The 20,536-nt window shown below is 36.9% G+C and overlaps 2 protein-coding genes across 2 annotated transcripts; both read left to right on the top strand.

Annotated features, from left to right (window-relative positions):
* The first annotated feature begins 415 nt into the window (after positions 1-415).
* On the top strand, positions 416-1,840 carry LOC106773420. The gene has a single exon (XM_014660116.1). The coding sequence runs from the start codon at positions 416-418 to the stop codon at positions 1,838-1,840; it is 1,425 nt and encodes a 474-aa protein (XP_014515602.1).
* Positions 1,841-6,143: 4,303 nt separating this feature from the next.
* Positions 6,144-8,095, top strand: LOC106773738 (7-methylxanthosine synthase 1). Its single transcript, XM_014660482.2, has 4 exons — positions 6,144-6,264; positions 6,344-6,754; positions 6,895-7,152; positions 7,568-8,095. Exons 1-4 carry the CDS (start codon positions 6,187-6,189, stop codon positions 7,931-7,933), a joined length of 1,113 nt encoding a protein of 370 aa, XP_014515968.1. The 5' UTR covers positions 6,144-6,186; the 3' UTR covers positions 7,934-8,095.
* The last annotated feature ends 12,441 nt before the right edge of the window (positions 8,096-20,536 follow it).

The following is a 20,536-nucleotide window of genomic DNA, read 5'->3' as shown; positions in this document are numbered from 1 at the left end:
ATGTTTTCTCTGAAACAAGAAATAAAGTAGCTTTCCGTTTACCTGAGACGCTCCTCTTTCTTTTTCTCTTCATCATCTTCCTCTTTCCTTCACCACGTTGGGAGATCGCCCTCTGCAGAGAAGCCTCGAGCCAGAGCTTCATTCGAGCTTCTCACGCCCTAGCTTTTCTCTCTCATCGATATGTCTGAAGCAAAGTGAAGAAGCTTCTCGATAAAGTGAGTCTTTTCTCACTTACTCTGCCAGCAGAAGCACTTTAGGCCTTGGACTGGGTCAAGCCCAATTCTTTTATGGTATCAAGAGCACATAATCACTTCCGCTACTCAATTCTTTCAATCTTGATGGTTCTTGCCTGAATTTCTTGAAGTATTCGTGATTCTTGCTTGAATTTCTTGAAGTATTCCTGATTCTACTCAAAATGACAGAAGATCAGTCAAACAATCCTGCTAGTCCCTTCTACCTACATCCTGGGGAGAATCCAGGTTTAACAGTCATTTCTCAGGTTTTAAATGAAACCAATTATTCTTCTTGGAGTAGAAGTATGAGAAGGGCTCTTCTTTCTAAGAACAAAATCAAATTTATTGATGGGTCTATCAAGAAACCCAAAAGAACTAAAAATCTGTTTGATTCATGGGAAAGATCCAATATGATGGTGCTCTCATGGATTATAAAGACACTTTCTCCACAAATTGTAGAAAGTGTGATATATGTTGAAGAGGCAAAGGAATTATGGGATGAATTAAGAGAAAGATTCTCTAAAGGAGACTACTTTAAAATTTCTGATCTCCTTCAAGATATCCACTCAATCAAACAAGGGGAAAAGAGTGTCAACCAGTTTTTTACTGATCTGAAAATACTTTGGGAGGAATTGGAATCCCTTAGACCCATACCCAGCTGTACTTGCAAAATCCCCTGCAGTTGTGAACTCTCCAAGATTTCTCTAAAGTACAGAGAGATTGAGCACGTCATATGCTTTCTAAAAGGGCTCAATGACACCTACAGCACTGTCCGTACCCAAATTCTTTTAATGGAACCCCTCCCACACATAAACCGTGTTTTTTCTCTTATTATGCAACAAGAAAGGCAAGAAAGACCTGACATTGCCCACAATCAGCTTGCTAAAACAACAAAGATTCTTGCCACTGTTAATAACAGAGGCAGCAACTGGAACGGAGACCAGACCTGGAAAAATCAAGGTCGTGGTTCTGGACAAGGAAGAGGCAGAGGCAGAAATCCTAACTATGGGAAACAATGCTCCTACTGCAATAAGATGAACCACACAGTGGATGAATGTTACTCCAAGCATGGCTACCCACCTTGGTACAAAAAGACAGACGGGAATCCTGAAGGCAGGGGAGGTTGGAGTTCAGCCAATGCTTGCCAAAGTACCTTTGGACCAGAGACAGTACAGAAAGACAGCACAAGCACTACCTTAAGTTCATTAACAGCACAACAAATGCAGAAGCTTCTCAAACTGATTGAGAAAGCTGATGAGCCCAGTCACAATGTCAATCACATGCAAAGCAATGATAAGGAAGGTGATCCAGGTACTCTCTCTTGGATTATTGATACTGGGGCCACAGATCATGTGACCCATGAGAAAGAAAACTTTGTAACTTTCTATAAAATTAAACCCATAACTGTTAGGCTACCTAATAATACTGTTATTACAGCCAAATATGCAGGGACAGTTCAGTTTTGTAGCAGTTTTATCCTTTTTAATGTCTTATACATTCCAGATTTTTCATTCAATCTAATCTCTGTTCAAAGTCTTACAAAAGACTTAAATTGCAGTCTAACTTTTTCCTCTAAGGATTGCCAGATAAGGGAGAATGCTACATAGAAGATGATTGGGTGTGCTAGCCCTTACAAAGGCCTCTACTACCTACAAGACTTTCCCAATCCTGATCAGAATTACATTTCCAAAACTGTTTTCTCTTTTAGACATGTTGACATAAATTTGTGGCACTATAGGCTAGGCCATCCTGGACATAAAATTGTAAAACAAATCTGTGAACATTTTCCTTATGTGTAAATGAATGCTAACATTGTTTGTGATGTTTGTCACTATGCCAAGCAACATAAATTGCCATTTCCTATAAGTGTTTCTTTATCTGCTGAATGCTTTGATCTTATACATTATGATATATGGGGTCCACTTTCTATTCCTTCTATTCACGGTCACAAGTACTTTCTTACTATTGTAGATGATCATAGCCGACACACTTGGATATTTTTAATGAATAATAAAGGACAGACTAGGAGTTTACTGCAAAATTTTGTTGTTAGGGTGAAGAATCAATTTGGTAAGGTGATTAAAACTATTAGGTCCGATAATGGACCTGAGTTCAACTACACTGACTTGTATGATTCTTATGGGATCAATCACCAAACTAGTTGTGTTGAAACCCCTGAGCAAAACTCTGTGGTGGAGCGTAAACACCAACATATTCTTAATGTAACTCGTAGTCTTATGTTTCAATCCAATTTACCCAATGCTTATTGGTCCTATGCAGCCAGCCATGCTGTTTACCTTATAAATAGGTTACCCACTCCCATACTTAAAGGAAAAACTCCACATGATCTCATTTATAACACTCCTCCCACTTATCTGAACCTCATAACTTTTGGCTGCCTCTGTTTTGCTTCCACCCTTGAGGGTGGCAGAAATAAACTCGAGCCAAGAGCTACAAAATGCATCTTTCTTGGGTACAAGAATGGAGTCAAGGGTTATACTGTTCTTGACATCCACACTAGGGAATTATTCATAAGCAGGAATGTTGTCTTTTATGAAAATGTTTTTCCTTAGAAAGATCAACAAAACAGTACAGGAATACACAATCAAGAAGCAGACATAACTGCTTTTCTTAATGATCCAATGAGCAGTATTGTTGCTGGAAATAGTGAAAGACATGCAGAAAGACAAACAGAGCAAAGTGACACTGACCAGGATAACATTAGGAGTCAAGCTGGAGGCAATGAAGAAGATATTGGGCATAGAAGGTCAGACAGAATCAGAAAACACCCAGGATATCGGGATGACTATATACATAAGGTTAATCAATCCCTGATTATAAAGAACAATTTAAAAACACCCTATCCCATCTCTGATTTATTGTCTTGTGAATCTTTGACAGAGAAACATCTGAAGTACACTATGGCTGTGGCTGCCAGCATTGAACCTCGGTCTTATAAAGAAGCCAAAGATGTACGTGAGTGGGCAGATGCTATGCAAAAGGAAATCAAGGCTTTGGAAGAAAATAGCACTTGGTTTTTGACTGAACTTCCTTCAGGGAAAACTGCAATAGGATGCAGATGGGTGTATAAGGTAAAATATAAGGCTGATGACACTATTGAAAGGCATAAAGCTCGCCTTGTGGCAAAAGGGTATACCCATTAAGAAGGAATAGACTTCCTAGACACTTTTTCCCCTGTTGCTAAGTTGACTACAGTGAGACTGCTTATTGCATTGGCAGCATCCAAGAACTGGTTTTTGCATCAATTGGATGTGGATAACGCCTTCTTACATGGAGACCTAAATGAGGAAGTGTATATGGAACCACCACCTGGTTTAAATGTTCACAAAAGGGGCCAAGTTTGCAGGCTTACTAAGTCCCTATATGGTCTAAAGCAAGCTAGTAGGCAGTGGTTTGAGAAACTGTCTACATTTCTCATTTCTGTTACCTATGTGCAGTCTAAATCAGATCACTCTCTTTTTATCAAAAGAACAAATACCAGTTTCACGGCTTTGCTTGTCTATGTGGATGACATTGTGTTGGCAGGAAATTCCATGGAAGAAATCAATCACATCAAAAACCTTTTACACAACAGGTTCCATATAAAGAATCTAGGGGAACTCAAATATTTTCTTGGGCTTGAAGTAGCAAGGTCTAAGAAAGGAATCCATTTATCTCAAAGAAAGTATGCTTTAGATATTCTTAAGGAGACAGGGATGTTAGGTTGCAAACCCTGCACCACTCCCTTCCTAAGTGACACAAGTTCTCTATACAAAAAGGAGAACTACCTAGAGGATCCAAGCCCCTACAGAAGACTGATAGGGAAGTTGCTTTATCTATCTAACACTAGACCTGATTTGTGTTTTTCAATTAACCTCTTAAGCCAGTTCATGCAATCACCCACTGATTTTCATTTTCGGGCTGTCCAACATATTCTCAGGTACATCAAGTCCAAACCATCAGAAGGATTGTTCTTTTCAGCTGATTCACCTATACATTTAAAGGCCTTTAGTGACTCAGATTGGGCAACATGTCCTACTACCAGAAGGTCTACTACAGGGTTTTGTGTTTTCCTTGGATCGTCACTTATCTCATGGAAATCCAAGAAACAGAGCACAGTTTCTAGATCCTCCACAGAGGCGGAATACAGGGCTCTAGCAGCCACTGCCTGTGAATTACAGTGGATCGATTATCTGTTAAATGACTTACAAGTGCAGCAAGTCAGGACTCCAACTCTCTACTGTGATAATAAATCTGCAAGGCACATAGCCCACAACCAAAGCTTTCACGAACGAACCAAGCATATTGAGCTCGATTGTCACGTCGTTCGTGAGAAAATACAAGCTAAAGCTCTACGTCTTCTCCCTATTCGTTCAGATGAACAACTTGCAGACATCTTTACAAAGTTCCCACATCGGGTTCGGTTCAAGTCCATCGTTCCCAAGCTTGGACTGCTCACCATCCACCATCCAGCTTGAGGGGAGGCTCTTGAAGTTAGTTGAAGTTAGTTATTTGGTGGATTACTGTTAAATACAGTAATCACACCTCTGTTAGTATCTTTCAGTTAGGATTTCGTATCTGATATATTCCCCTTTCCCATATCCCAGTGAACTCTATAAATAGAGTTCCTTTCTTTTATTTTACAATATACAGAACAACACACATCATATATTACAAATACAATGTTTTCTCTGAAACAAGAAATAAAGTAGCTTTCCGTTTACCTGAGACGCTCCTCTTTCTTTTTCTCTTCATCATCTTCCTCTTTCCTTCACCATGTTGGGAGATCGCCCTCTGCAGAGAAGCCTCGAGCCAGAGCTTCATTCGAGCTTCTCACGCCCTAGCTTTTCTCTCTCATCGATATGTGTGAAGCAAAGTGAAGAAGCTTCTCAATAAAGTGAGTCTTTTCTCACTTACTCTGCCAGCAGAAGCACTTTGGGCCTTGGACTGGGTCAAGCCCAATTCTTTTATAATTAATAATGATATAACATCATATTATACAGAAATATATGCAAATATTATTCAGAAGAAATTATCGTTATAATGTCACGAAGGTAGGTGGACCAACGTTTTTCATAAAAGTAAGAACAGTGTACTGTCTATATTATTCATTATAACTATAACTTTGCTATGATTTTATGTGGATGTAACGAATGCAAAACTCTTTAATGATTAGTTTTATTCGGTCCTACGCTAGAGTTTAAATCTTTATAAATTTAATAATGAGTTTTATAAATATAGTAGTGTGTATAAGTAACTACTAATTCTTTAAAAAAAAATATTATTTGTATTTATAGAATAAATGTAGATAATTAGAATATTACTGACCTCAATTATGTAATAAATAATTAATAATGATATAACATCATAAATAATAACCATAATATTAATGGGAGATTAATTAGTTATCATATATAGATATTCAAATACACAGATATTTAGTCGATTCCAGAATGAGTGACAATGCTAATGAATCTATTTAAACTGTAATATTTAATATGTTTACTGAATCGGATAGAAATATCAATTATCTAAAAAATAAATAAATACATTATCGTAAATCACTACTTGTGCTGGTTGAGCTAGACAACTTTGAATAACTTTTCTAGCCAATTTCTACTCAAACATAATAACTTCTACCTTTTCGCCCAACTCCAAATGTTCTTGTAACTCTCCAACTCGGTAAAGTGAAATTACCAAGACCACCAAGCTCTTAACTAAATTCTAATTATCCATATTTATACACATTTCTTCCTTCAAACAATACTCCTTGCCATTTTTCTTTTTTGTTGAGTCATATCATGTCTTTTCTTACAAAAAAAAAAAAAAAAAAAAAAAAAAAAAACAGTCATATCCTCATTCTAACAATAAATTGCTCTATATAAACAGTGACACTTCCCATAGCTTACCATAATTGTTTGTAACTTTGTATTGTTGAGTGTTCATTCATTATATGATGACAACAGAGAGAGTGCTTCACATGAATGGTGGTGATGGAGAAACCAGCTATACCAAAAACTCCTTACTTCAGGTATTATCTCTTTTATATATATATATATATATATATATTCAATATTATAGGTAGGTAACCCAAGTTAAATTTGGTGTAGAGAAAAGTGGCAAGCATGGTGAAACCTATACTTGAAGATACTGTAAAACGGTTGATGTCAAACACAGGTTCAGAAAGGTGCTGGAAAGTAGCAGATTTGGGATGCTCTTCCGGACCAAATTCACTCTTATTTGTGTCAAATATGCTGAGCATAATAGATAATGTTAACCTGAGCTTAAACCAGCGTACGCCACGTCTATTGGAAATTTACATGAATGATCTATTCGGAAATGATTTCAACGGCATCTTCAAGTTGATCCCCGATTTCTTCCAAAGAATACATGAAGAAAAAAACGACAACCATGTACGGTGTTTTATTCATGCAACACCTGGAAGCTTCTATGGAAGGCTTTTTCCTGATGATTACATCCACTTCTTTCATTCTTCTTACAGTCTCCACTGGCTATCACAGGTCAATTATATTCGATGATATATTTAAGAAATTAACATCATTTTGTTTTAACTGCTTGTGCTTGTGTTCTATTCTATATATACAATTGAATTTACGAAAGTTAAATTGTTTATGTTCAACCTTGTCATGGTATCATGCAGGCACCAAAAAGCTCGACCAACACAGACGAACCACTCAACAAGGGAAATGTTTATATAACAAGTACAAGCCTTCCTTCTATCCGTGAAGCATACTTTAGCCAATTTGCAAAGAATTTCGAACTTTTTCTAAAATCACGTTCAGAGGAATTAAAGTCGGATGGTATTATGTTAGTTACATTCATCGGTAGAGATGAAACCCATAAAATTGATAATCCTGCAGAGGTAATTGGAATGGTACTCAATGACATGGTTCAAGAGGTAAGCGATGAGGTCTGATAGATGGTTGGCCAAAAGTGCACCAACACATCAAAATAGCAGTTGTATTATTGTGTGTGTCAGACCACTAAGAATATCACAAACCACTAACTTCGCTTTATAATTAATTTCCTTTTGCTTTCATATCGTACATTAGAATTCCACAACGAAAAGTACACGTGTCAGTTTGAAAACTGTGATTTAAAACCAGAATTTACGCTAAATTTTATAACAATTTATATGTTGTCATTTAGCAAGGTCGTATTTTATTATTTTATCATTAATTTGACATGTTGTTTTGCATTGGATGTAATCCCTGTAGTGTATGTTTGTGCTTGCTAAAGCCAGAAATTTGAAAGACTCTAGAGACCAGGAATAGGAAAATAATGTAGCTTTATTTATTCTTTGTGATTTGTAGGGTCTACTTGAAGAGAAAAAATTAGACTTCTTTGATCTTCCTATATATGGTCCTACTGCTGAAGAAGTTAGACAAGTGATTGAAGAAGAAGGATCCTTTGCCATTCAAACACTAAGGACTTTCAAAATAGGTTGGGATGCAAATCTTCACGAGGATGTCGATGATTCTATACTTGACAGCAAAATGAAAGGAGAGTTCGTAGCCAAGTCCATTAGAGCTGTTTTCGAACCTCTTTTGTCAGTTGAGTTTGGGGAAGATGCCACGGATAAATTGTTCAAAAGATTTGCAAAGAAAGTTGCCCAACTCATTGAATTTCAGACTTTGGAGTATACTAATGTGTCAGTGTCCTTGGCCAAAGTTTTTTGAAGATATATATTTTGTTGGGTTAATTATAATCAAATGTTTTGGATGAGTTAGTTATGTTGGATTTTTACTATAATGTTTTGAGTTAAATATTCAATTCATTGTAACTTTAGGAGAAACTTTCATTATGTTAGTTTAGTAGCCTTGTAACTATGGAGTCTTATCTATTTAGTTCTATAATATCTATTTTTGATATCAATAATGTATTATCTAAAAGCATGTAAAAGCTTAATGATTTTAAAATAATTGAATAATATAGAAAATTAAAGAATTAAATATGTTTTTTATTCTACTATTAGTAAAAATTAGAATTATTTTCTCTTTCAAATTTTAATTTAATTTAATTCTTCAATTTTACAAATATATAAATTTTATATTTTTGCACTAGTGTAGAAAGGGCTTTAGACGTATGTTATTTTAGACTTTTAACGTCTTTTTTTACAACCGACATCATTACGGGTGACGTTAATGGGACGTCGAACTTCCATATAACAGACTTCTATACAGACGTTAGTTAGTGCCTACACCAATGTCTAACGACACTATATAGACGTCGGAGTAAGCATTAACCGACGTTTAAGAGCACATAAAGACTTCGTACATGTCACTAACCGCCGTCTAATGTCACTATAGACGTCGGTGTACGCATTAACCAACGTCTAACATTGTCGTTGTGTTTTAGTGCATATTTTTTCCTATCTTTGCATAGCCTAGTAGCACACTCTGTCTTTGCTAGTTTCCCAAAAAAAAAAGCTTGCGTCTTTTGAATTTCTCATGACATTTCAACCCAAAACCGAACGTGGGTTCTTGCCTAGTTCCATTTTCAACCGCAAGAGGGAAAAATTACGTTGAAACGATAACTAGGCAATGACCCAGGGTTGTTTTTGGGTCGAGATGCCACAAGAAATCCAAAAGACGCCGCTTTTTCTGGGAGGCAGCTAGCAAAGGCAGAATGTGGTACTACGTTACCCCAAGAGAGGAAAAAAACTGCACTAAAACACAACACAAGGAAAACATTTTAATCAGTTGAACCGGAAGATAATCGATGAAAGACTAATATAATCGGATTGAACAAAGTTTAAATGGTTTAAATAACAAAAGACGCACTTGGAATGCAATGCCGCAAGAGAGAAAAAGGAGAGGAGGAAGACGGTGATGTTATCAGAAACTGGAATGCAATGCCGTGAAATTGCGAGTCTACGGTTTATTTAACATGAAATGAGGCGTTAGTTGCTACAGAAACCGACGTCTATTGTCAGCTAGACGTGGATTATCTCACTAATATGATTTCCAAGATAACTTTTAATCTACCTTTTGCATGCACATTAGACGTCAGACACACGGGGCGCCGACGTCTATGACGCTGATCGGATTGACGTTTCATTTCCTATCAGGGAAGGAGACGACAGTTGTCCTGGGACGCCGATGTCTATAACATTTTAGATGTCGGCGCCCTATTACCGGATGTCGAAGTGCCTGCGAGTTTGGTGAATAGCATTAATTAGAGCCACAAAGACGTCGCTCCCCCAAAAATCCGACGTCTATATTACAGAAATTGATTGCCTTCCCGCCTTCCGGACATGCCCATTGACGTCAAGTTAAGGGAGCAAAGACGTCTATAACATTATAGACGTCGGTTTTTTACTACGTGACGTCTAAGCGCTTGGAAATCAGGTGAAGAGCATTAATTGCAGCCAGGTAGACGTCAGCCCCCATCACAACCAACTTCAATGGGGTAGATAAGACTGTCTTCTCGCCTACCTCAGGCCCTTGGACGTTGGTTTAGGGCAGAGCAAACGTCTAATATATCATAGACGTCGTTTGCCCTAAAAATTGATTTTTTGTTTACCAATTTATTTACGGTAATGCCACCATCCATTAATATACGTCGAGCTACCCTCTAACCGACATCGTATGGGTGACGTTAAATAGCGTTTTTGCACTAGTGTTAATCAAATTTTATTAAATTTATTGAATGTTTCATTATAAATTAATTAAGAGATAAAAATTATATTAAATTACATTATTTTTATTCATTTATTTAAAGTGAGAGCTTTCATGTTCTAGAAATTCAATGAGATTGATGACCGTATGCCTTTCTTTCTATGTGAGATGCTTCTTCAATGCTAGGAGGATCCAATTGGATGAATGATAATTCAAAGTCTCACTTCCTTTACTCGGTATTCTATGATCTCTCTTTCTTAATATATGTAGGGCAGAAAAAGTGCGTACTTGATTAGGAGGGGATGTTACCTCTGTTTTATGAGATATGAATGCGAATGGTTTATAAATTGTAGAAATTGGAGACCAAAGGTTTAGAACACTGCACTTTTAGCTGCAAGAGACAAATACTCAAACACCCTATCATAGGACAACATGACACAAAAAGAGATCATGAAAAGGTAAAAGGTTAAGTTTACTCCTTACACTGGTTCTAAACTTCAAGCTTGGATCTAAGTTTCTTTTTTCACATTACATTAGTTTTCATTTAGTCGAACTAAGATGCTACTTACAGAGAAAATAATCTGATGATAAAATTAGCAAATGTTCGATAGTATTAGCAATAAATATGTTGTTGAGATTTTTGATAGGAGAGCACAAGTTTTGCTTAACCCAATTTCAGTAATATCTATGTTTTTTATGATGACAACACATAATTAATAAGACATGTATTGTTACATGTTTTGTGCTGACATGTTATATGTTGTTCATTACTGTGTTATATCTGTTTGAGCATATATGAGAACATGATTGTGTTGTTCATTCCATGACATATGTTTTTAGAAAAGGAAAACCACAAACACTTTAGTTGAACTTTATATGTGTATGCATGACATATGTAATCGATTCCACAATAGTTTTAAGTCGATTACATTATGAGGTGAATCGATTAAAACTCAGGTGTTTGCACAAAATCTTTTTAAGTGTGCTGTGAGGTTTTTCAAGAAGAAAAGTTTTCAAAATTGTGCTAAGTATTGTTGCTAAGTCTGTTAATGTTTTGAAAATCTATTAAATGCTTGACACAACTAACATAACGGTCATATTTTTAATTGTGTTGACCAAGCATTAAATGAAAGTCGATTGCATTAATTGTACACTCAAAATTCAATGATTTTATGACTAATTCCCCTTGTTTTTGTAGAGATTGAAGTAATACTGAAAGCAGAGATGAAGAGCTAAGAAGATGGAGCTCAAAAGGGTCTGAAAAAGCACCAGAAGGAGGGACAGCATGAAGCTTGGACGCCCTAAATGGAAGCTTGAGCGAGGAAAACCGATGTCCACCGCCTGGGCGCCCTCTTTGACCGCCTAGGCACCCTATCTGGAGGCCCGAGCCTTACATGAGGTGTTCTCACCGCCCGGGCGCCCTAAGTGGGGCGCTTGAGCGTCCGGTTTTCGTGGATCAGGCCCTATTTCTGCTCTGTTTCGACTCTATTGGACCGGACCCTGATTTTGCTCGTTTCTAACACTATTTAAAGGATCCTGGAGCTCTAGGTTTTGTATCTTTGGAAAAGAGAAGCATAACAACACACTCTTTTCCTAATTCTTAGGGATCTCTATCTCATTCTCTTCCATTGTTCATATAGTTTCTCAATGTCTATGGGGAACTAAACTCTATTTCTTGTTGGGGGATGATGTAACCTTGTAAACTCTCATGTATTTGAATTGATTCTTAATTTCATATGCTTTTTCATTAATTTTTAGAGTAATTCATCTATTTCAATGCTTGTTGTGTTTAATTCTTTCACTAGCATGATTTATGAATTGCATGAGTGTCAGGAGGTTCCTTACAATTCAGGTTCTTGTTGAATTACTCCCAAGAGTAATATTGCTCAGGAATGGGGGTATGAGTCTTGGTCATCTTTAAGCTCTTGAACTTCACATCTTATTACTAGAAATGTTAAGAATTGCATGAACTTGTAATTTGGGATAGCCTTATTCGCCGAGGGATCGGGTTTAGGTAATTTAGTGTGTGAAGTTAGCATTAATGCATAAAGAAGAATTCTTACATACATGAGAGGTAACTTGGTGAAATCTAACCTCAACGACATATTCATCTCATAGTAAACAACATCCGTTCATCTTTGTGCTCCTTTGCTATTGATCAATTGCATTCATATTTAATTTTCTGTTTTTGCATTCAAAACCAATTATCTATTTTTATTTAAGTCTTAATTAATCTTGTTATCACACGACTGTCTAGCGCCGAGAGTCTTCTGGGATACAATATTTGGTCTTACCATTTTATATTACTTGTGCGACTTGGTACTCTTCCCGATCCATCCCAACACATACATCCCTCGGTCATGACCCATAAATTATCCTGTTCAAGGAAGCAAAACCGATTGTGCAGAAAAAGCGAAGGCTGGGAGCCGAGAAAGGAGCGGCCGTCCAGGAAGAAGTGAGGAAGTTGAAGGAAGAGGGCTTAATCTGGGAGGTAACTTACACCACGTGGCTGACGAACGTGGTTATGGTCAAAAAGGCTACCGGCAAGTGGCGGATGTGCACAGATTATACTGACCTTTGTTGAGATGGTTGACAACACAATTTCTATATCAATCTAGTTTTTGATGATGACAACACATTGCTTAATAACAAGTACATGTTGCTACTGCATTACGTGTTCTTATGCTGATTAAACTGTAATATCTGTTGAACATGTATATGTGTGTGTACTAGGATACGTGTTCCTATGTTGATTGATTGATATATTTCTGGAACATGTATATATGCTTTAATGTGTTGTGTGTTATGCATCATTTCATATGTTTTACTGCACATGTTTTAAAGCAAGAAATCACAAGCACTTTTATGAACTTATTCTTGTGCTATAAAGTTCTAGTACAGTTGATAACAGTCTAAAAACTGTTACTTTCATGCATAAATTTGATATCAAAACACACCCTTTGTGGCTTAGAATGAGCATAGAATCAAGTAAAACACTTAAGTTGAGTCACATGAGAGTCAAAAGCTGTTTTTAGAGATATTACGCTTGTTTTGAGAAGTCATAAGATGAAATTGTAAACCCCAACAACTCCATTCATCCATAGTTTTTCCTTACCAATTGATTCACTGCATTTTGCATGTTTATGTTCACTCTTTGCATTCAAAACCTAAAATTAATTTCTTTCTCAAGTCTTATGCAATTAGTTTACACGAAAGTTAAGGTCTAAGAGTCCTTTCGGAAAACGATACTCGGACTTACCCGTTTTATATTACTTGATAACGATCTGGTACACTTGCCAGGGACTTAACAATAGTCGACTACATTACTAATGGATTCGACTATGCTAAAATCTTTGTACGGATTTTACAGATCAATGATGTGTGTATTTTTGAGAAGAAAAGAATTTCAAAATATTTTAAAAGCATGCTCATCAACAATACAATCATCAATACAATCTCCCAGTTCCTGCTTTCCAAATCTGAACCAAACTGAGGAGCCAAGTCTCAAATGAATATTGCTTTCCGCTTCATCAGAAATCGCCTTTCTTGCACAATCAGGAAGTGTTCCTCAAGTTTCCTGGACAAGAATCTATGAGAGTAAAAGCTCTACGGCCTCTCTGGCTACTTCCTTTTATTTCCCTTGGTTTTCACTCTTCTTGAAGATGATGCCATTCCTACATCAAACACAATTCAAACGACCACAAAGTTCACCATTAAAGGTTAGCAAATCATCAAAAACATCTCATTCCAGCATTGTCCAGCGCTGAGGGCAAAACAGGGCCCCTCAGCGCCACCTGCATCACAAAAGAAGGCACAAAACAAAATTTGTCGCCCACCGCTCAACGACGACGACAGGAAATCTGAAAAACCTTGCCTATTCGTTTCTAATCTCCACCCAATCTCTCATTCCTTAGTTCCAGATCAAAATCATGCAATTTAATCGGTGCAAAATGTTTCTATTTAATCAAATCATGCATAGAAATCAAAAGCCCTAATTTATCATACTTCTACACATGTTCTTCATCAAATTTCAATTCTAGAAACCCTAAGAATAAAATTGCATGACTTACTTGAGTGGAGATACTCTAAATGCTTGCAAATGTTCTATGAATGATGATGGATGCTTCCCCAATGTAATGCTCTCTCCAAAAACCCCAAACTTTGTCAATGGAATGGTAGAACAGTGATGAACTATGGGATTTTGGTGAGTGGGTGATGAGAAAAGTGAAGAAAAACCTTTTGGAAAGCTCTTGAAAGTAAAAACAAAGTGTTAGGGTCAGTGGAGAATGCTTGGGCGCACCTTAGGGAGAGTTAAAAGTGTGTAGATGGGCCTCCAACGTTGAGCTTTTAAAAAGCCCATGTTGGTAATCTGCGATACCACCGTTGAGCGGTGGGCGTTAAAATTTTTTTTCTTCCCTTTTGGTTTGCCTTCACGTTTTAAGACCTAAAACACTTGATTTCAACTTTTAATTTTTCAATTTTTTGCACTTCCCCTCTCATATGCAACACTCAATCCTAAAATGCATGTAAACAGGGTTTTAAAAATAGACAATAATCAACTGGATTACCTCCCAGGTAGTGCTTGTTTAACGTCGCGAGCCTGACCTAAACCTTCTAGCACTTATCACTAAGTGCTTCCAACACCATTCATTAGGTGTACTTACTTGTATCCTTCAGTTGATACATAAGCAATTAGCTTCCCTCAGTAGAAGCTACCCAAAAATAGTTTAAAAATACCAATATTTACAAGTCCAAAATTGAAAAAATTATAAAATATTGTTCTACAACAATTGGGATGCCTCCCATCAAACTCATGTCTTCTCGCCCAAGTTGGTGTCTTATCGCACCAACTCATCAACTGCCTTCTATCCACCTTCTTGACTACTCTAGAGTATGGTCTTCCAATTTCCACTACTCCTTTCTCTTTAAGCTCTTTCATGATCCACTCCTTATTCTTATATCTTACCTTTGAACCAGGTTGGAATGGTGTGTCCTCCGAGTGGATTGTTCCTCCTTTATCTATATCTTCATCTTTAGGTAGTTGCAAAATATTACAATCATTACTTTTAGTACCTTCAAATTCTTCAATTGTAGCTTCTCCCCTTGAAACTTTATACTTTGCCCTTTTCTGTATTCATGTGAGCTTCTCTTTAGAACCAGTATATATCAACCTACTTTCATGGTCCCTCAACATAATTGTTTCGTCATAGACACTAATCAACACTTTTGCAGTGTTCATAAAAGGCCTTCCAAGAATCACTGGAATCCTCTCGTCAGTCTCCATATCCATGACTATAAAATCAATCATGAATTCAAGATGCTTAGATGGTTTCAAAGTTAACCCTCCGATTTTCTTCAGATAGCTGGATGATAGCATATTAATAGTAGACCCAGAATCTAGCATAGCTCTCCCCACATCCACATCTTCAATAATGCATGGAAGAGTAAGACTTCGTGAATCTTTCATCTTAGGTGGATGTTTTCTCTTTCTAGGCCTTGCACACGCTTCCTTATTTTCTTCTTCATCAAGATTTATGACCTCTCCAAGATAGTACTTTATTCGCTTGGAGTAAACAGGAATATGGTGGAGAACTTCAATTGAAGGAACAATAGTCACCTGATTAAAAATCTCCCTAAATGGCTCACGATGACTTTCTCTTCTCTCATTTTCTCTCTCTTCTTCTTCTTCATAATTTTTTTCTCTCCTCTCCTCATTTTCATCCTCACTACTTTCTATCTCAATAATATTTTCCTCACTCATCTCCTCTTCTTCCTCCTCACTACTTTCTATCTCAATCACTTCTTTTTCTGCTCTTCTCTTACTCTTAGTCACAACAGCTTTACATTCCTCCTTAGGGTTAACATCAGTATTAGCCCTAAATTGGTTCTTCTCTATGGTTTCCACCCTCTTTGACAGTTGACCAATCTGCATCTCCAGAGTTCTGAAATTAGCTTCATGGCTTTTATAGTGAGAATCATAAACCTTCATAAATTTATTAAATTTATCATTAAGGTCTCTGACATTCTCTGTCAAACTAGCCACTTGCTGCTACAAGGGTGGTTGCTAGGGTCTATTATTGAAAAGGCCTTATGTTTGCCCAGATGCGTAATTTTGACTCTACCCAATACTAGGACAGTTCTTCCAACCTTGGTTAAAGTTACCTTAGTTGAAATTTCCCTCTCTATACTGGAACTGATTACCCATAAAGTTTGCCTCTTCTTGCATGGCACAACACATTGGCCATTAATATGGTCACCACCACAGAAATCACAAAGTTGCTAAGCTTGAGACGCATTCCTGATCTCCTTCGGAAGTTGAGCAAGAATCTTTGACAAGTTATCAATTTTCTGGGTGAGGAGTTGATGCTGAGCTAGCAACGCATCATTAGCGGATAGATGGAGAACTCCCCTCTTTTGAACTACTGCGCCCCTCCCACTATGGGTTTTCTACTCATTCGCAGCCATACTTTTAATCAGATCATAGGCCTCGTCCTCAGTCTTACTCTTTATGTTGCCTCCAGCTGAAGCGTCTAACATCATCTTAGACTGTGTATTTGTTGAACAAAACTGGCAAGTGTACCAGATCGTTTCAAGTAATACAATTGGTAAAACCCAATATCGTTCTTCCCAAGAGACTCGAAGGCTTTATCATTCGTGTGAATAGAAATCGTAAGACTTGTAAAGGAAAAGTGATTGGTTTGAATGCAAGAAACAAAAAGTAAACATGCAAATGCGATTGATTCTATTGACGAGAAAAAGACTATGGATGAATGGAGTTGTTCGGGTTTACAATTTTATCTTATCCACTCTCTCTTATATACTCCTCTTATTTAATTCGCTTTGTTATCTAATTTTCATGCAAACTTTCTTAGTCTACCCTTAACCCGATCCCTCGGCGAAAAGAGCCTATTACTAATTACTGGCTTGCTATCCCTAGCCTCCCCTAGTAATTAATAATGCATTATAAACAGAAGCAAAAACAATTGATCGTCCTACCCCCCTATCCCTAGGTGGTATTGCTTAATCAAGGAATTTCCTCCAGTTCATGACAGTACCGTACGTCCCCGTATCAATAAAGACAAACAACGATTGTCGAATGAGAACGATAAAAGCATTAAGCGCAGGTGAGAAACCCAACAATTGATAATCAAAGCATACGACAAGCATATAAATAAATAAGAGTTTCAATAACAGAGAGTTTCAAAAGATTACATTGTTCCCCAACAACAAAAGGGTTTAGTTCACGATTGTCATGGTGAAACTAGATGAAAAATGATGGAAGAATGGAAAAACAAACCCTAGATTGGATAGAAAGGAGCCTAAGCATCCAAGATATCTTCTCCAAGGAGTGAAAATTAGGCTTGGCCGCCCTCTTCTGTCAAAAAAATGCATCTGAAGTCGCAATAGGGCTATTTATAGCTGAGGAGCGTCACAGAAATCAGGCCCAAGCCCAACAGACAACCACCCGGCGTCACACTTATGCTGCCCGGCGGTTTGCCTCTAATCGTGCCATCGCCCGGCGGTGAATTGCGCCGCCCGACGGTTTGTCTCTAATCGCAAAACCGCCTGGCTGCACCGCTAGAGCGCGAGATAGTGTCTCCCCGTTGCATTTGGCCGCTCAACGTTGGATTTTGGGCGTTGGGCGGTTCTTAGACTCTTCTTTCTTCATGTTTCTTCATCTTTCTTGAGTCTAAGACCTTCCATCTTCAATCCCATCTTCATCTTTATCAAAAATGCTGCAAAACAAGCATAATATCGCTAAAAACAGCTTTTGATTCTCAACTGACTCAACTAACGTGTTTTGCTTGATTCTAGGCTCATTTTAAGCCTTATAGGGTGTATTTTGGTCTCAAATGAAGCATGAAAATAACTTTTTTTCGATAGTTATCACAACCCCAAACTTAGAATTTTCCTTGTCCTCATGCAAACAAAACAAAACTTGGCCTTGCATTTTTCATTCAATAATTCAACTCAACTTCAGATTTTCAGTGAAGTCAAATCAAAATGCATGCATGCTTTCAATTCAAATCAATTCACATGATCACATATTCCGCAACAGATGTTACACTTTATGAATGACCAATCCACTAAGCAAAAATGTAAGCATGAAATTTATCAATTTCTCACCAAGCAAGTGTTTCAGTCAATCACTCAAGTGTTTAAGGTGACATTCCAACTCTCTATTATTCACAAGTCACATGAAACAACATTGCCATTCATCTCAAACAATCAAAATCTTCATATGTAAATGCCATCATAAGGACTTTTCTAAGGCTTGTATTAAGGCTGGGCTAACAAGAAAAATTGGTTTTTCTGGAATGCAAAATCCTTGAGTTAAGAGAGCTACAAAGATGTTCAAAATTTAAGCACACTCTCATTCTCACCAATCTCACTTATTCCCAGCTTCTTCCCTTTTCTTTTAATTTGACATTAAGCTCATGTTCATGCTTTTCTTCTTTTCTATTATTTTCTCATGCATTTTTCTTTTTCCATATTGGAGCTCGATGCTTTTTCAATTTCCTTTCAATTTTCCCCACATAACCCCAAACTTGAACCTTGTCAACACATACATTTAAGCTCAACCCAACTCAAGGTAAAGAATTTCAAATCAAGGGTTCTCATCCTGTTTAAGGCAAAGGTTCAAAAAGGGTGTAATATTTCAAGCACTTTGGGTGAAAATTTTGCTAGAGAAGGGTTTTCAAAAATGGCCTTGATCATATGACCTTCACATGCAATTCAATCAATCATCAAGATTAAGACAATATCATTCATGTTTTCCAATGAACAATACATACAGCAATGAACGATATCGGGCATTATTGATTATATTACTTGAACGATCTGGTATACTTGTCAGTGAGTCAACAAGTTTTTGGCGCCGTTGCCGGGGACTCGAGGTTTAACTTTTTCAAGTAGTGTAAATTGAATTAATTTGGCTTGATTTTATGTTTCTTTTACTTTTGTTTTAATAAATGTTCTCTAGGGTTTTGTGCATAACGTTTGAAGAATGCATTTTAGACAAGAATTTGATTATATGGGCACTCAATTCTACCAAAATAATTTCAACCACTGGTGGGAACCTCACTCATACATGGATCAAAGTCAATTTGGGCATGCTACTGAGCCACAAATTAGACCAATTAAGAAAAATACAGAGTATGATGAACTATTTCAGAGGATTATGAATTTTGAAATGTACCATGTCAAGGCATAGAGGAGACTGTATAGAATGATGAATTCTTACCACAAGACATGTATACAAGACTTTCTTCTCATAGAAGCATGGAGGAGAGGCAACAATATCAGTGGCAGCAACAATACTCCTCACCAATAGAAACGTGGGAGTATGATCAAGAACTTTGCCAATAGATAGCTGATGTGACGGAACAACTCAAAAGCTGTAATGAAAAGTTCGACAAGTTTTTGGAGAGGTGTAACCCCAAGAAATATGAAAAAACCTCCAGGGATTTAGAGACACAAATTGATGAAGTTGTTGATAAGGAGAAGACTGAGATAGGGGTGGAAAAGACAGAAGAAATAAAATTACAAAGAGTTGTTGCTGAGATAGATGAAGAAAAGGTAGAGATTTATGAGGAGAAAATAGAGGAAGAAAAAGAGAAAAGGTTGAGTGAGGGAGAGAGAGTTGAGAAGAGAGAAAAAGAAGTGGTTGAGAGAAAAGAAAAAAAGAAAAAAAGTGAGAAAAGAAAGAAAAAAATAAGAGAAAATAAAAAGAGAAAGTTGAGGGAGGAGAAGAGAGAGAAAAAGAGGAAGAGAGGAAAGAAGAAAAGATCATATGAAAAACCTCTTCCTCATTCAAAAAAATATCATAGGAAAGAAAAGAAATTTGGATGCTCTGTGGAGATCTTCAAGAAATTGGAGATCAAAATTCCTAAGATTTAAACATGGAAACTAGTGCTTGGTTTGATCAACTTTATGAAGAGATTCAGCAAGAAGAGCGCTAACTGGGAGGCACCCCAGTGATTGTTGTATACTATTTTTCTTTTAGTTGGACTTGTAAATATTGGTATTTTTGAACTTTTTTTTGGGTAGCATCTACTGAGGGATGCTAGAAGATTGAGGTATCTACTGAAGGATACCAGGAAGGTACACCTATTGATGGGTGTTGGAAAGGTTTAGGTATCTACTTAGGGATGCTAAAAGATTTAGGTATCTACCGTTATTTTCATACTTAAATTTGATAGTAAAACACACCCTTTGAGGCTTAGAATGTAAGACCAAGAAAATTTGTACCATCATTTGTATGGGTTAGTTATTAAAATATCCTTGAGATAATGTTTATTTTAATACCATGTGGTCGTGAGGTAAAAGTTGTGTACAAGTATTATGTGATGAGTATATATAATGGTTAGCTTTAAAAATATCTAAAATATGTTATATACGAAATATGAATATGTTAAAAGGTTATTAAACGGTTATATAATTAGCAAAAATGATTTAGCTTGGTGGCATTGTGTTGTGTGCAGTCTGGAGGTCCTGAATTCGAATTGTGGGCACAACAAAGAGGATTCAATTTTTATTTGGTCGATTGTTTTTAACCTTGCTTTTCACCAATAGAGGACTGTGAGGGTTATTTTTCCTCTCGAACGTTTCCTTCGAAAACGGAATGCACGTTCATTCTCTATGTTACGGTTTTTTTTTCTT

This window comes from Vigna radiata, chromosome 9 (genome assembly GCF_000741045.1).
Source record: "Vigna radiata var. radiata cultivar VC1973A chromosome 9, Vradiata_ver6, whole genome shotgun sequence".
Classification (NCBI taxonomy): Eukaryota; Viridiplantae; Streptophyta; class Magnoliopsida; order Fabales; family Fabaceae; genus Vigna; species Vigna radiata.
Note: the sequence above shows the minus strand (reverse complement) of the source record. Positions and strands in the feature narration are given on the sequence as shown.